This window comes from Triturus cristatus, chromosome 7 (genome assembly GCF_964204655.1).
Source record: "Triturus cristatus chromosome 7, aTriCri1.1, whole genome shotgun sequence".
Lineage (NCBI taxonomy): Eukaryota > Metazoa > Chordata > Amphibia > Caudata > Salamandridae > Triturus > Triturus cristatus.
In genome coordinates this window covers 1,178,366,090-1,178,382,964 of record NC_140590.1, presented here as the reverse complement: position 1 = coordinate 1,178,382,964, position 16,875 = coordinate 1,178,366,090, and the positions used below count along the sequence as shown (strand labels likewise).

At 48.0% G+C, this 16,875-nt stretch overlaps 1 protein-coding gene across 1 annotated transcript in view; it reads left to right on the top strand.

Moving 5' to 3' along the window:
• The first annotated feature begins 12,153 nt into the window (after positions 1-12,153).
• Positions 12,154-16,875, top strand: part of PELO (pelota mRNA surveillance and ribosome rescue factor) — a 151,720-nt gene continuing 146,998 nt past the window's right edge. The window contains exon 1 of the mRNA XM_085618496.1: positions 12,154-12,858. Within this exon, the coding sequence (XP_085474622.1) occupies positions 12,818-12,858 (41 nt within the window). The 5' untranslated portion in view covers positions 12,154-12,817. The remainder of the gene's footprint in view (positions 12,859-16,875) is intronic.

Genomic DNA, 16,875 nt, shown 5'->3' with positions numbered 1-16,875 from the left:
GCGTTTCTTAATGTCCGGATGACCATTGCGGTTTGTGGTATCTCCCAGCGGAGCCACTGGTCGTGTACTGCAGCTGCAGGAAAATGGGAACCTGGGATACAGAGACTTTTACCTCGCTTGGCGGGATGCGGTCAGCCAACATATTGTGCTGCCGTCCCAATAACTGGGGTATCAGCCGGTCAAACACAAGGGGACATTATGTCAATAGAACATTTGGCACGCCCAGTGTGTAACTAGAACTAAAAACTTCAACGGAGCAGGAATTTGGCACCGCTGGGGATGCTCCGGGTTGGCGGTGGGCACCCCTCTGCCACCCTCCTACCTGGGAGCATGCTAGGAGGGGGTGAAGTAGGACTTAGTCAATCCTTAATGCTTGAACCATACCGCAGATAGTGCGCACTGCTTAAACCAGACAGATTCCCGAAACTGGGATGCCTAGGGGGTTTCACCACAGAGGGAACTGAAGGGGCATAATTCCCATAAGGAATAAGGGATGCATGGCAAGGGCAAGAGGGCCCCTTGCCCATGGTTACGCGCTGTCAGCTATGAACACTCCTGTGCGTCAGGATTTAGCAAATAAAGGGGACGGTTCAAAGGTTAAGCAAAACCCTTCTCGCCATAATAGCCAAAGCAGGCAGGCGGGTGGGGGAGTGGTCACCTAGCAAGTGGGCTGCTGTCCCATGGATGGGCACGCAGGTTCAGGCACACTTGGTGCTAGGAGGGCGGCAGCTAGGTGAGATCATCAAATAGATGGGGCTTTGTGAGCTTGGGTGCCGGCATCCACCCGCCCAGATTTGGCTCGGGGCGGAGGCAAGTGAAGCGGTGTAACTTTCCCGCATGGGGTGAACAGTTCTTGGCACAACTTCTCAGGCCTAACGGGTCCTTTGTTCAGCAGACACTATCTGACCCAGGATAGCGTCTAGGGATTTGGGATATAGATGGGGCCATCTATAACCAGCAGGGACGGTTCTCTTTTATCTGGAGTGCAGGAAGCTCTAGACAGGAGAGGTTGCAGGTAAGACTATAGCGGTTTTGGTGGGGGCTCTGGCGGCGACGGTAGCCGCCTCCAGAGCTGTGGCGGAGTTACAGGGCGATCTGGAAGCAGGCCGGTACCAAGGGTACCTCTGCGCGGCACCATAGGGGGTGCCAGAGCCAAATCCGAGGAGCCTCATGGGAGGGTCCCGGAAGCCGTGTCGGCGCCCCGCTAGTCCTTCGGGTGGTTGTGGGCCTGAACAACTGGGGGGTTTGCTATGCTACGCTCCGCCCCGGGGAGGGGCGTGAGTAGAAGTTACCAACGGTCATGTGATCCTGGAAGAGAATCACTTGGACGGCAGCAAAGGCGGGGTTCGCCCCAGTGCTGCCCGGCTCATCAGGCGGGCAGGCGGCCCAGTTGGTTGCCTGCCCTTGGATCGCCCGTAAGATAACCCACCTATTACATAACGGTGTATGTAATAAACCTGCAGCATTTTGTACCCAACCAAGCAGTCTGAGTGTGTGTTATTATTGGGTAATGTATTTTGTTGGAGGGGGGACTGAGGGGTGCCAATGGCGATACTATGGTGGCTTGCAGCTGGGGTGCCTGATCGTTCCACCGCAGTGAGTACACATCTTCAGCACTCCCCCTGCTTCCACTGGCTGCACAACTTGTTGCTCGCTCTATTGTCGTGCCTCTCTGCCCGCGCTGATCGCAGCAGCGCATTCGACCCCGCCGACAGCCTCCTGCACAAGCCCCACCTGCCGACTTCTGTCAGCCGGGGAAGGAGGTGCTTGAGGACATCAAAGGGGAGAGGTCCGCGAGGGAGAAGCGCTTTGTGTTCCGTTATGGACCCTCGCCAGGCCTCCCTTGGATTCACTGTTTCGTTCCCTGTACTTACCTCCATTCCTGCACAAGTCACTTTTTCTTTTGTAACGTATCGTTTGCTACCTCTTGTATTTTATTTGCTCTTGATACTTGCACAATTGTCACTATTGCCTCTTGTAACGTAAAGTTTGTTTTTGTAACATGCTCACTTGTAATTTTTCTCCTTATGTATCATTACTTTGCCTATTGTGAAGCGCTCTGACACCTTCGGGTAAAGTCCGTGCTATATAAAAACGCATTAAATAAATAAATAAATAAAAAATCAGCGCCAGGGAGTAGAGACGTCTTTGGCGTTCCTCTCCTGGCGTCTTCAGGTATCTGTTGATTCCGGTTTGCTGCTCCTTCTTCCAGGGCATAGTTTCAGCGTCGGCGCTTCTTTGCCGGCCAGCCTCATTCTTTTCTCACTTTGAGCAGCTTTCTCTAACGCTGCCATTATGATACCTGCATGTTTAAAAATACAAGAAAAGGCGGTATTTTAAGAATTATGGTTCTTGGCTAAGGTAGGAGAAAAGCTATTTAAGTGTTCTGTGGCAACCAATATACTTATCTGAGTTTTTACTCCGTCATTGTTGTGGAGTGTATTCTCTGCCCTGAACTTGTTTTGCTTCATCACTGCTTCATCTCTCTTGCTGCAAAACAAAAAAAGAGATTGATTTTAACCACTTATTCCTGATTGTACTTACCCATTCTGACCCTGCACCTTTTTTGTGCAACATTTTTTCCTTCTCCTGACTAGGAAAATAATTTTGTTTTTTTTCCTAGTTCTCAGGCGATATATGTATTTTTTCTTGGGTCTGATGAGTCCGAATGGTGGTTGCCGTTAAGGTTAGTATGTTTCACGCTTATCATTGTTTAAAGTTTGAATTCTGAAGTCCATATAAATAATAAGGGTATGTTTACTTTTAGATACTCTCTGTGAGTCTGACGTTTTAGTTGTTCAATGTCTCCTTAATACTACTGGTAGAACATTCAACAGGTGGATCCCTAGAGTAGCCAAAATGTCTTTATAATAGTCTCATAGTTCTAAACTCATACTTACGTTTGTGTCTTTTCCCATTAGGAAACATTGCGACACCACACCAGACAGACCCATGGATTCTACTCCTTTTCGCTTTCCTTGTTTTGTTTCCCTCTCTTCTCTTCTTTTGCTTTGACTCTGTTGGGCGAAGGAGGTGGGTGAGGGAAGTTGGGACCCAGTATCTGTTCCGTCCACTTCGCTCCTGCGGAAAACCCAGGTGAGCCTCACATCCATAATACCCAGGGGTGTGAAGCAGCACCATCACCACTGCTTTGCTGCCCCTTGGCTGTTTCATGAACTGCATCAGCAGCTACGTCATCACCCTGCTTGCCTCCTCATTGACACTGCCTCCTGGGGGCACCCCATATGTGGTCCCCTCCCTTGCCGTTCAGGGTCTGAGCAGGGAGCATTTTCTGCAGTAGTGTTTCAAGCCACCTCTCCTTGCACCGCCCTCCTGTTCGTCACCTGGCGCTCCTCACCTGCAATTCCTGGTATCTCTCCAGGAACTTCTCAGTCATTGGTCGCGGAGACCCTAAATAGCGCAGGCTTACATTTGATCGGGCTAAATCAACGGGCCGTCCTGGACCCTCGAGGACGACAATGACTCGGTTGGTCACGCTGACCCCCACCAAGGGTATGCCCTCAATCCTGGTGGAATGAAGGTCGGCTTCCGTGCCATCGATGCACGTTTTGACATCCTCTGTCCCGGCTCGACAGTGTGGGGGAGCTCCTAGACTGCATGGCACTCGTATTGATGCCACGTAGGAGCGGGTCTCCATCCTGGAGGACACCACAGCTTTTTTGACTCGTAGGCAGGAGAAAACAGAATGTCTCTTAAAAGATGTTACCATTAAAAATGAGGATTTGGAGGCACGCTCGCACCGGAACAATATCCGCATCTTTGGCCAGGTGGATTCGACCAATATAGGACGCCCTGAAAATTTTGTGGAATCTTTGCTTACCAAACTATTTTGCGCCCAACACTTCTCCTCCACCTTTATAGTGGAAAGTGCCCACAGATCCTTAGGCCCACGTCCACCCCCAGGAGCATCTCCTTGGGGCATGTCTCTTAAATTACAGAGACCGGGATACTGCACTTCGACTGGCCCAAGAGAAAACTCCTTTGTAGTACCAGGAGCCGTAATTTCAATGTATCCCGACTTCACCCTTGCTGTGCAGGAGGCACAACGGAAATTCACAGGCACAAAGCCACTGCTTAGGAAGCATGGACTGAAATACAGTATGTTATACCCAGCTAGATTCAGGTTGGTGACGGAAGGTAAACCATGCTTCTTTGACTCTCCGGACGATGTCCTCACTTTCTGCAAGCGGCTGGGTCACCGCAGTCCCTCACTGACCCGCACCACCCCGGAGTTCTCCTCCCCAGATGTTAACAGCTCTGCCAGTGCCGACCTTTTCAATCCCGGCTGAACAGCTTTGACGCCCTTGTGTGGGGTGTGCCACTTTGCTGCTGATGTTTTGCAATGTGCTATCGCTAATGTATAATTTATGCCTTACCTCTCCCTGCATGCCACTGGCTGCTACCCTTCACTATATAGTTAAACATTGCATTTCAAAATGGGCACCAAGTTCTGATGCATTGTCCCACCCCCCAAGGATGTTTTCACATTTCGATCGGTTGGGTACCTTCTACACAGGATGGGTCTTGTTGGGATTCACATGGATCTTTTTACCTAGTGTGGGTGGGTCACCTGGGGTTTCAGTATGATTGTTTGCGTTCTGACTTCTCTTTTCCTTTTTCTATTTCTCTTTTGTATCAGATGAGATGGGGACAAGTAACAATTACTGTATTAGACTAGGCATGACTTCTCAATACCGTGATGAGGGTCACTAACCGCTCTGTGGACCTGTGTCTAAAAGCGGGGTCATTTATATAAGACAGACTCTATTTTCAGTTTTTTTATATGTTCATTTATTTTCCACACATCTAAAGACTGTCCTCCCAACTAATATTCTCCTCCTCGTTCTTTCTTCTTTCCATGTGACAGGGAGTTAGGGACCACAGGATCTTTCTTCGGCCATCGGAACAAAATATAAAGGCAATTGATAAGCGTACAAATCTTATGCCTTCAATTATTTGGGTTTTCAAGGGGAAGATGTTGTTAATGTGGAGAGTTCTCCTAGAAAGAAAATGTACTTCCTATCCCTTCACGTCCACCACGTGATAAGGTTTTTTCCAACGGTAGAAACACTGACAGAGAAAAAAAACAGACAATGCAGTCCATTAAGTTTTAAAAGAAAACTCTGACTACCTTCTAGGTACAATTGTTAACCCTTTAATTAATCACTCATTGGGTTCACAACAATATCTCTTAAAAATAATAAAGAAATGAGGACTGTCTTAATTCCCTCACCATAGCGATCAGAGAGAGATGTTTCATCACGAAGAATGGCTATGAGAAAAAAATATATATATATATTTTCTTAAAGCAAAGTAAACCCACTTCCCCACAACTCATGTAAATTTAGGCTTTTCCTAGTGGGAGTCCTCTCCCCTCCCGTTTGCTATGCCTCCCCAGGAATTGCGACCGTACCTAGCTGAGCCACGCTCCTCCTAGTGCACGGTTGGGCAAAGCGTATGTCCAGTGGCCTCCTGTGGTGGTTTCCCCTCGTCGGGTCTTCAACCGGGTCAGTCTTCTTGTAGGCCTGGCAATTCGGTGTCGTTCTCTCAAGCAAGACTTGTTGATCTGGTCCCTCTGTAACGTATTTGATTTCTTGCAACAATTTCTCTTCCTTTCTTTCTCTTGTTTCTCTTCCGGCTGTCTCCAGGCCGGCGTCTGACATTTGCCTTGAAGTTGATGGGGATTTAAAGGGTCTGCGTCCCGTATCGTCTATGGGAGTTACTTCCCACTTCTTGTCTGTAGTACCAATGGTGGCATTTCCTTCCTAATTTCTTGTTTTTTCTGCCTGACCTTTCACAGCATTCTGCAGATGAGGGATTTAGAGTCCGGTACAGTTCAACCCATCCAGGGCCATGATGGGTCATTCTCCAACTCTTCAGGGGGATTCACATAATCCTTACCCTTGTGACAACCTGAAACTTCTCATCTGGAACATCCGTGGGTTGAATAAACCTCGGAAGGGCATACTGGTACTATCATATCTTACCAGACACTGTATCAAAAAGGCATTGCTGCAGGAGACGCAGCCCCTGTCATCTCACTCCTTTGCCACATCCTGGGGACCAGACTGATACTTTGCTAGCTATAGCTTACTTCAGAGGATTCTGCATACTCATACATAAAACACTCCCATGTATGCACCATATCGCTATAGCTGACGATCAAGGCCGCTATCTTTTGGTGACGGGGACAATTCTGGGGCGGACGCTTCTTTTCCTAAACCTGTATGCCCCCAATATCAAAGACACTCTTTTCTACAAAAGCATATCTGCTATTTAAGACAAGTTTGAGGCGGATGTCATCATCATGGGTGGTGACCTGAACCTACTTCTAGACCCTGCCCTGGACTCTTCCAGTACCTGCCCCGGTGGCAATCCCCACTCTCTAAGGACTCTTCAAGACACAATCCATAACTATGCTCTTAAGGACATCTGGTGTTTTCACCATCCCACCACTCCAGGCTATATATTTTACTGCGCGCCACACGCACTTTGGATGCAGTTGGACTATTGGTTCGTCTCGGCCGGGGGTACCCCTTGGCCTTGGGATATACAAGTACTACCGCACACTCTCAGACCACGCACCAGTTTGGTTGCTAATCACTCTTCTGTATGTTGGGGGTTGGGAGCATCGTTGGTCCTTTCCCTCGTCCGCTCTGCTGGATGAAGTTTTCCGCTCCGACCTACAGGATGCCATAACTGAGTACTTTGAGATCAACACAGGCTCTATCAACTGATACACTGCCCTCTGAGATGCCTTCAATGTATATATTCGCTGTATTTGAATTTCGAAACCCACTGGGGTGCTGCATGATATTTGTGGCAACCTGGCACATGTGAAGGCCATGCTTGGGGACATCGATAGAGAGAATATCCCTCAACCCTCCCCGGCATCTCTACATAAACACTCAGTCCTGCTAGAGGAATTCCGTGTTCTGGCCGATAGAGAGGTCTCCTTCCATGGCAAATACCCAGCAGCATGATGTTATGGTGAGGGCGAACGCTGACTCACCTCCTGTGCCCTTCTCGAGGTACGGGACACATTGCGGAACTTGTCCTTGATGACGGCACCAGAATCACAAATAATGAGAGTATAATACACTAAATAGTCTCATATTATACATCTTTATATACTTCCCGCCTGTTGTCCGAGCCTGCGGAGCGCCAGTCCTACCTTAAGGAGATTTCCATGGTCTGGCTTACTACTGGCCAATCGGAGTTTCCGAGTGAACCAGTCTCTGCTGAGGAAATAGCCCAGGCGATTGACTCTTTGGATGGCTCTGAGGCCCTCGGCCTTGATGGCCTCACTGGCGCCTTCTACAAAGCATACAAAAACATCTTGATCCCACATCTAGTGGAGGTTTACACAGCGGTCCTTGAGAACGGGATACTCCCGCCCACTATGTGAGAGGGGGCAATCTCCCTGTTGCTCAAACCCGGAAAATACCCCACACGCTGTTCATCCTACAGGCTACTCTCATTAGTCAATTTTGACAATAAAATCCTGGTTAAAGCAAAGGCTCACAGATTATCGTTCCTGCCTGAACAAGTGCTTTCTCCTGTGCAGTCTGGTTTTATACCTCACAGGTCCACCTCACTCATTCTTCATGCTGTCTTCTCCGTTCTGAATAGGGTGTCTCCGGACACATCGGCTGTGGTCGCACTTTTGAATGCGGAGAAAGGCATTCAACTTCATAGAATGGCTTTTCCTTCTTGGGACATTGCGGAAACGTGCCATTCTTGACAGATTCACGGCCCTCATTTCATTGTTATATTCCAACTCTACAGCTCGTATTCATATCAATGGCTCCATTTTGAAGCCTTTTACTATATCAGGCAGGGCCGCCCGTTCTCACCTTTATTATTATAGCCATGGACCCCTTAATACACCACCTACAGGAGCACCATATGCATCGGGGTCTCTAATTTAAACCCGAACCGCTACTTATTTCAATGTATGCTGATGACATTCGGTTGTTCATTCGGCACCCCTCTGACAACCTGACCCCTATAGTGCGAGAAATTGTCCAGTTTAGAGACCTATCTGGCCTACTCATCTATTGGGTGAAATCTGAACTGTTTCCCCTCACTGACACTACCACTTCCCCCATTCGTGAATACCCTATTGAATGGCTCACGACTCCACTAAATACCTGAGTATTGTCTTACATAAAGACAGGAAACAAGCCATTTGTTTAAATTATGGTCCTGCCATGGACAGACTCTCGACACAAGTAGATCGCTGGATACAACTCCCCCTTTTCATGGCGGGCCACATCGCTAACATAAAAATGATGGTCCTCCCTCACTTTTTATATTTATTTGCACATATCCCTCCCTATTCCTTTGATGAATTATTTCTTTCTGATGCTGCATAACCTACTTCTGAAGTTGGTATGGGCGGGCCACAGACCCCGGGTTGCCTGGGGCACCCTCACTCTCCCATATGATTGTGGCAGCTTTGCCATTCCAGATTTCCACATCTATTTCTTAGTCGCCCAAGCTCATTTTGCATATTATTAGTTTCACCCACATGCCCGACTGCCCTACGCCAGACCGGAACAAAATCTAACGGATCCTACACCCTGAAATACCCTGCTGCCGCAGGGTCTTAAGCTGGACCCCACGAATATCCGAACTTTGTCAACCACCTGCTGGGCATGGAAAAGGTTTTGGGTGGTACGCTGGGCTTTAACTTTCTATATTCTCCTGAACTCCCCATGTTTCCAAATCCTTGGCCACCACTAACATCTGAAAAGCTAGTACAATGCACCTTGACCCAGCATGGTCTTCACACCTTTGGGGATCTGTTCCCCGACGGACACGCCTTATCACTCACCACTGATGCTACTTTTACTGACATTACATTCATGGATAGATTTATCTTTAATAAATGTAATGGTACATTACGATCTTGCATGCCTTCATACCCCTTTGCCCCAGACAACTTTCTCCCTCTCACTCTCTTGATAGAGGGCCCGGACAGGTCACACCTGATCACCAATCTCTACCGTGCGTGCATGGCTTTAAAACACACTAACTATGGGGGGGGGGTGCAACGACGCTGGGAGGAAGACCTGGGTCAACCATTACCCAAAAAGATTGGGCCTTCTGCTGTGTGCAGATTAAATTAGCATCCCTCAATCACCGCCACAAACTGCTCCGTTTCCGATTCTTCACCACTCCTGCTGGATTTACCAAGAATGTCCCCTCCAGGTCATCCCTATGTCTTATATGCCGATTCCCCGGAGCGGATTTCCCCCACTTGACTTCGACCTGTCCAGCTATCACAACATACTGGTCTGAATTGTTCAGTGCCCTCTCTCACATGATCTCCCTAACATTAAACCCCTTGCCTTCTTTAGAATTGTTGGGCAATGTTTAACCCGTCCCTAAAACAGATTACAGCTTTACTGCCATTGCTTAATTAGTAGCGAAACAAGAGATCACAATTCGCTGGGGCAATGCCTGGATATGAAGCATGACATACTGTGACCTAACTAGCGAGGTCTACACCATATTACAACCTCCCTCTGCCAGAGCCAAGGACATAAGGAGCCTCTTCATTCATACCTGGTTCACTCTGACTCCACGGTGTCTACACCTCTAGCACTCATGCGTGCCCTATCCACAGGTCACACCAGCCAAGATACGGCTACATGACTACCTACCTACTATCACATCTTCTTTCCTCTCTGTGGGCCTCCCCACTATCCCCCTATTTAAACTCCGATCTTGTTTTTTCCTTTCTCTTTTAGCAATGTAATGTAGCTACAATTGATGGTGAAGTCGAGATATGCTTATAGAAAAACACCATGATGTCTTGGACCTAGTCTCCTACTCTTTTCTTGAATAGTAACTCTGAGAAATTGTTAAATAAAGCTTTAATAAAAACAACTCTAGCACATAGTGGCCATCAAGGTGCCACGTAGACCAAATGAGGCAGAAATTATGGTTCCCTGCCTTAGATGCTGAGGATGATCAAATGGTTGCACGGTGTCCCTGGTGCAGGCCTGAAAGCTACCGGACAAACCTCTCCCGAATCCTGACAGCGGTGTACGGGGCCATGGTGTTAAATCACCATGGATTTTGGGAGTCTAACGGCCAGCCAGCACATGCTGCTCAGACACTTTCTCCAAACTCTCCATTGTTGAGATCTTACAAGCGATGTCATTGTCCACACCAGGAGCCTCGACAAGGTCTTCGCCATCTTTGGCGTCCTCACACTTTTAAGAGCGATAATGAGGCCCCATTTTATAGTTTGGATTTGAAGGAATACCTACAAGTCTTAGCCAATGAACACAGGAAGATCATGGACTGGTGGCAGCAAGCCAACGGAGAGGTGGCAAAGCTATACGCACCCTCAACCATCCGGATCGGGTGTGCACAGCAAGTCGACATTGAGGAAGCACTCCACAAAGCCCTTAGAGGATACAGACGAACTCACAATAGCAGAACTCACAGAGCACCAGCCGACACCATGTTTAGATATGCCGTCTGGGACAACATACTCCATGCATCAACATGGACCCCAGAACTGGTTGATGTTGTAGCCACACAGTTAAGGAGAACGAAGAACAATGACAGAGTCAGCCAAGCATGCCACGCCAAAACTTCAGACATCTGTGAGGGAGACTGGGTCTTGGTGCGAGTCCGACATCCTTGAGGGAAGTGCTGACTCCCCTTTGAAGTCCACCCACTTCTTGTGGTCGCCTGAAAGGGCACAATGGTGACTGCCAGAAACAACTCAGGCTGCATCACAAGAAATATATCCGCTATCACCAAATGGCGCCATCCAATTGCATGCCACAAAGATCGTCGATCCCCCTAAAACACTCAGGTGACCAGAGAAGAATCGCACAACAATGAAGTTGATCAACCAAGTCACAGTCCTGAGCCACCTACCGTAAGCCCACCTACCAAAGGGAAACACCATCTGCTGAAACACCCAAGCCCACTAGGATGTCTCCACCGACCAGGAATCACCCCTACAACCTGAGGCACCAGATCACAAGACCTAAATGACTTGAGGACTGCATGTGTGAGGAGAGCCTGCAAAGCCTAGTGAAGTGTATACATTTCTTTAAAGTATTTCTTTGAAGTCTTCTCCTACGTGTGTTTACATTCTAGAATAGTTTGTCCTCGCAGATGGTACCTGCCATGATAAACATGTATGAATGTTTAGCCCAAGCCTGTGTTCTCGTTCAGTGGGATAGGAATGCTTCTGCCTGGCAGTTGCAGTTGGATTCTCCTTGAACGAGGACGCACTCCCGTGGGTTACTGCTTCTGGAAATAAACGAAGTTGAAGAAAAGTATTCAAGTTTCCGGATTTTTCATTTCGACTCACTTTACATCTAGTTATCATCACGACTGGCCCGCAGAACCCAAGGGGTTCCACGCACAATGCTTGGACTATATCATCTTGTCTTGGTTGAAAGTTTTGGAGGAATGTCACAGCGTGAGGCTGCGCCTCCATGCTGTGAAGCATACGCGCACTCATGCCCTGACCTCGCGTTGGAGGTCAGGGTGAGTTAATAAAGAGAGATGAACCCCGCCCATATGCGTGTTCTAAAATCGGACTTAAACCAGCACTTTGGCCTACCGTTTCAATTATTTAGCGCAAGCGCCCCAAGCCTGACGGCTGGGCCTGGGCCATTACCACAGCTGCCTCGCATCCAAACACCAAGATTGTTAAAAGTGACTACCGGCTAGCCTGTGAATGCCAGAAAAGCCAATATAACGACAAGCACCCTCAGCAGATACCTGTTTTATTCTGTAGGAATAGTCACCAAATACCAGAATTGCCAGTCAATACTTTGACTTGCCTGTTGTGGGTGTATGGACTTTATTCCATGTTTTTGACCCAGCCCACGGCATCACTCTCCGATCATTGTGTATGATCAGTGTCACTCATAACAAACTACAAGTGATAAAAGGGCACAAACCAGAGCTGATGACAAGGGAAGATAAGGCTGGACACGTTGCACGATAAACCTCAAAACGAAGCTCCGCTCTATTGTTTTCCTCTCTTCTTAGTACTGGCAGCAACCATTCCCATCTTATCGGAAACTGGATCAGCCAATGGAAATGTCACACTTTGCCTATGACGCGAAAGGCTGGGCACTTAGATTTAGACGGGAGCGTCTCCTGCTGCGGGCTGGGGCTGCGGCTGCTTGTGAGTTGGTGGAGGGCCACTGAACTCGAGAGGATAGAAAGTCTAGTTAGCCCACACTGGATAATGTGTTCGTCGGAGAAATGTCAACTAAAGTTCGTCCTCCTTCACACATACAGCAGTCGCCCGAAGCGAAACGCTGCCGCCACCTCTCCTACTGCCTCCCTTACTCCCATGCACCTGGAGCCCCTACGCCGACACGACGCAGCTAACTTATTCCAAGTCCGTAATTAGCTCAATTTTTATTACCCGCCCGATGAGCCCACCCCCCAATTTTGCCAGTTTGCAGGCTGGGCGGCTCTAAGACAATGTTTACAAACCCTAGAAGCACGTGCGGAATCAACAACCAATGAGCGCTTCGATATAATTGTGTAGCGTACTAGGATTGGATGAAGTGTCGCCAGCGTTCCAATCCCGGGTCACCATACATATGACCACTCCCTCCGATTTCCAGAACACGATCAGGCATGGCATTGGCTGTTATGCGACCCGGAAGTACTGTCTTTACGGAGCACGGACATTGGGCTGTATGTACGTGCGGTCCGTGTAAGTGGTGGCCATGTGGTTATCTTGGTGAAAAAGACCCGTCCATTTGAATAGAAGGAATTCTTAAGCGGAGCCAAAATGAAGCTGGTCAGCAAGGACATCGAGAAAGACAATACCGGGTGAGGGATCGCGTCCATAGAACCCTAAAAGATGCAAATGTCAAAAGTGTTGTCAGTCTCCTACACCACTGGATTGCAGTTTGGCACCGTGAATGATGTTGGGCGATCATTATACTTCCAGCATGGGTGCCAGACTTCCTATCGAAGGTTTTCTCGATGCTGGCATGATGTGCACAGCTGCCACGTTTTCAGTTTTCTTCTGCGTGACGTTTCCTTAATTTCGATGTGCTCATATATGGTTTTGAGTTTGCTTATGTGTGACCTTTTCATATCTTTACTCTGCCAGTTATTTACATTTTCTGGCCTATGTGTGACACTTTGTAGCTAACTCAGTTTTTAGCATCCATCATAAAAATGCAACCCGACGACGACAGGTATCGTATATTCCGTAGCCACTTCTAGCATCGCGATTTCCATGCGAACATCGCTTCCATGTCCCGTACTAGTATCCCCTCATGGCTGCACTGATACCCTCCTGGTTCTAAACAAACACAACGTCATCCAGTTGCCTTGCAAATATTGGCTTCCTACCGGCTTGCCTGCAGGTACGAGCTGCCACGTAAAAAGTTTGCAGGATTTGGCGCCACTGGCTGAATTCTTGTTTTGAAACACAGATCATCCAATGTTGTGAATTGCTGCTTTGGGGACTACCTATAGTAAATCAGAAGTTTACCTTGCAGATGTCACTGAGGGGTGCAGTTCTCCTATAGTTCCACAACCTCCTTCATTAGAGTTTTATAAATGTAACTGTTATGTTATATTGATTTGTATAGCGCACTAATCACCTGACAGGGTATCCAGGTGCTTGGGTGGGCGAAGAGCCAAGTAGGTCTTCAGCTTCTTGTGGAACTCAAGAAGTGACGAGGAAGCTCTTATGTGGTGAGGTAGGTCGTTCCATGTCTTTGGGTGTGATGTAGGAGAATGAGCGACCTCCAGTTTTACTTTTGCGGATGCAGGTTTGTGTGACAGTGAGGCAGAATGTAGGTGTCTAGTGGGTTGGTGAAAGTGTATGCGTCTGTTTAGGTATTTCGGTCCTGTGTTGTGTAGGACTTTGGAATGTGTTCGTCAGAAGTTTGAATTGGCTGCACTTGTGAATGGGAGCCAGTAAAGCTTCCTGAGGTGCAGTATGATGTGGGTGTGGCGTGGAAAGTAGGGTATGAGTCTTGCACAGTGTTCTGGATGGTCTGGAGTCTGTGTAGGAGTTGTTTGGAGAATCCGGCATAGAAGGTGTTGCCGTAGTCCAGCCTGCTTGTGATGAGTGCTTGTGTGACAGTCCGTCTGGTGTTCTGAGGCAATCATTTGAAGATCTTTTGCAGCATGCGTAGGATGTGGAAGGCGTAGGCGCACACTGCGTTAATTAATGTCCTACAATAGTATGTTATCTAGTTAGTACTTTGCAGATACATTATGGTACTTGTAGACCTTTAGATTTGCTAAAACCAGATTTGGAGAACACAATATTGACAAAATATATTTTTAATGTTCGTAATTTGAGTCTAGAGGTTCAACTGACGGATACTTTCCATCTTAAACAATGTATTTTGTGTGCAATCCTGCTCCTAAAGAAATATGATTTGTATGTATGATAGTCACTTCGCTCCATATCACAACATGGTTGATAAAATAAATACAGGAACTAGAAACACAATGCCTAGATGATACAGAGTGAGGAGTTTCCCTACATGTGATATTGATCAAACCAGCATGTAAACTGCACAGACAACTGGGAAGTTGGTGCTGGAGGCACTTGCTTTGAGTGTCAAATTTCATGCTACAGGGACGGCTGGTAACCTTTTGGGCCAAAGTTAGATTTGCCAGTGGTTCAGCGTTTCAATTTTTATGACTCCCTCATACATACTTTGTGACACAGATGATAGGTTTTAGGTCGAGCCTAGCAGCCGCGCACATGCGCTGCTCGCTCTGCGAGGCATGCTCTAGTAGAGTATGCACTGGAAACCCCTCCCACTCACCGCCCATATTTTAATTAGCTTGTGTCATTGTCCTTCATAAACGCTGGCTTCCAATTTATCATGAGGCTTGTTAGTCCCGCCTTGGTACCACCTTATCTCCATTTGTTCCTGCCCATAAGGACGGGACCTTGGCTCGTTACACGGTCTGCTTTATCTAGTAGGTGAGCACTATTTAGGTCTCGCCTGAGCGCTAGCGCATGCACTAGCTCAGGCGAGACCTTTAGTAAGCAGGTTTTCAAAGTGCTACTAGAGTGGCCTAAAGCCTGCGTGCATGTGAGCGTGAATGTGCACAGGCCTCTCCTTTTGTGCGCACCACTTGCGTGTTGTTGTTTTTTTGCGCGTACACGCGCATACAACTCCCGGGCTTGTTGCTCGCGCTTCTTGTTTTATAAGCGTCTTAAGGCTTCATGAAATCCAATTTGAGAGGCCCGTCACTCTGTCATTTGATCTCGTCACTTAGTCAAGTCTTGCTCACGAGCCCGCGACAGGGCAGCTGAGCCTTCTCATGAAGCTGTCGTCATCCCTGAAGTGTCACCACGGGCCGCTCGAATCAGATGTTGCATGTTTTTTAAGAACTGGAAAAGCAGCTCCGCCACATCAATCGTTGAGTATGAACTAAATAGACTTGTACCCCTTAAAATATATTATCCCCTTTTTTTATTGCTTCGATCCCTAACGGCTTTATCATTGACAGTCGTAAAAGGAAAATATTCACCAAACTCTCAAAGGGCAAGTACAAAATTAAATTATATTTGGGCAGCTGTAACCTTTTAAAACGATCAGATTCCAGTTAATGTATTTCTTCCTGTTCCGAGTGCTGCCATGGTGTTTGATGGTGGGAAGCGGTCCAAAGGCCATTGAGAGATAATAAATTCACTTGAAATTTCACCCTCAGGCAGGCATTGATGCACCGGAGGCCCTCATTTACCGCGGCTGACCCGAGAACCTTGTCGCATACAACGGTCACTTCTGGTTGAGCATGGCGTGCGCCGTCTATCTTCTCTGATGCATGGAGTGACAGCTAAAACATGGCGCTGCACATAAACAATCATCTGAGTATAAACAAGCATTTGCAATGCAATAGGTGGCGGAGAACATGGCGGCCGCGAGTTAAGCGGTCGCTGCTGCGTCTGTGGTTTCTCCCGCTCTTGCTGCTGCTTGGCGCTTAATGTGCCCACAAGGGAGTGGAAATGCCCTAAAGTAAATCAGCATACTTTTCCTACCTGGTGAGCGTCCAGGGATGTGTGTTGATGCCGCGATTGCCTTCCCTCGCTGCTGCTCCGGATCTAAGGAGGGGCTGGAGATCGGCAGCGCGTCGGCTGCTCTGCGGCGGTTTCCCCCGAGGTGTATCCGGGGGTAGGAGTGGCAGAGTCAGCACCTGGAGGGCAGCGGGAGCATTCAAACTGGAGGCAGAGGTGGTGGCAAATTGCGAGGGCATCAAAACATGCTGGCGTGCCCCTGAAGGTTTGGAGGAAGCTTTGGCAGGGGGTGGCAAGATGAGGGCAGTTATAATTGAACTGGGGGAGGGAGTGTGTGAGGGCGAGGGGAGCAAAGGTATTAAAAGCATTAAAGGCAGCAAAAAAAGTAAAACTAAGGCTGAAGGTTCACGTCTGGAAAAACATGACCGCTCCCTCTCTGCTCCATATTATTTGAGACGAAAGGGTTTCCCCCCCCCGTTCCGCCTCCCACCCACATAAAAAACAGTAATAAAGGAAATAAGGGGAAGGAGTCAAGGCAGATGGAAGCAAAGCTTGACAGTGGCATTGAGGTGAGCAAGTTTGATAAAACAAGCAGACCACAAAAAAATTTGAGGGCCAAATCGGATTTATTCATCAAACGTGGTACCCCATGCAAGCTGGACCCACAAGTGGACGTACACGCGGGTAAAGAGGGAGGGGTATTAAGAGATAACATCAAAATACCCCCTGGCAACAAGGAGATCCCTGTTGGGAAGTCTGCGGAGAACATTGAGGATAGTTCTGCTCCCTATCGGGTACATAAGGGAAAAGGCCTAAAAAATATAAGGAAAAAAGGTCCTCTCTCAGAT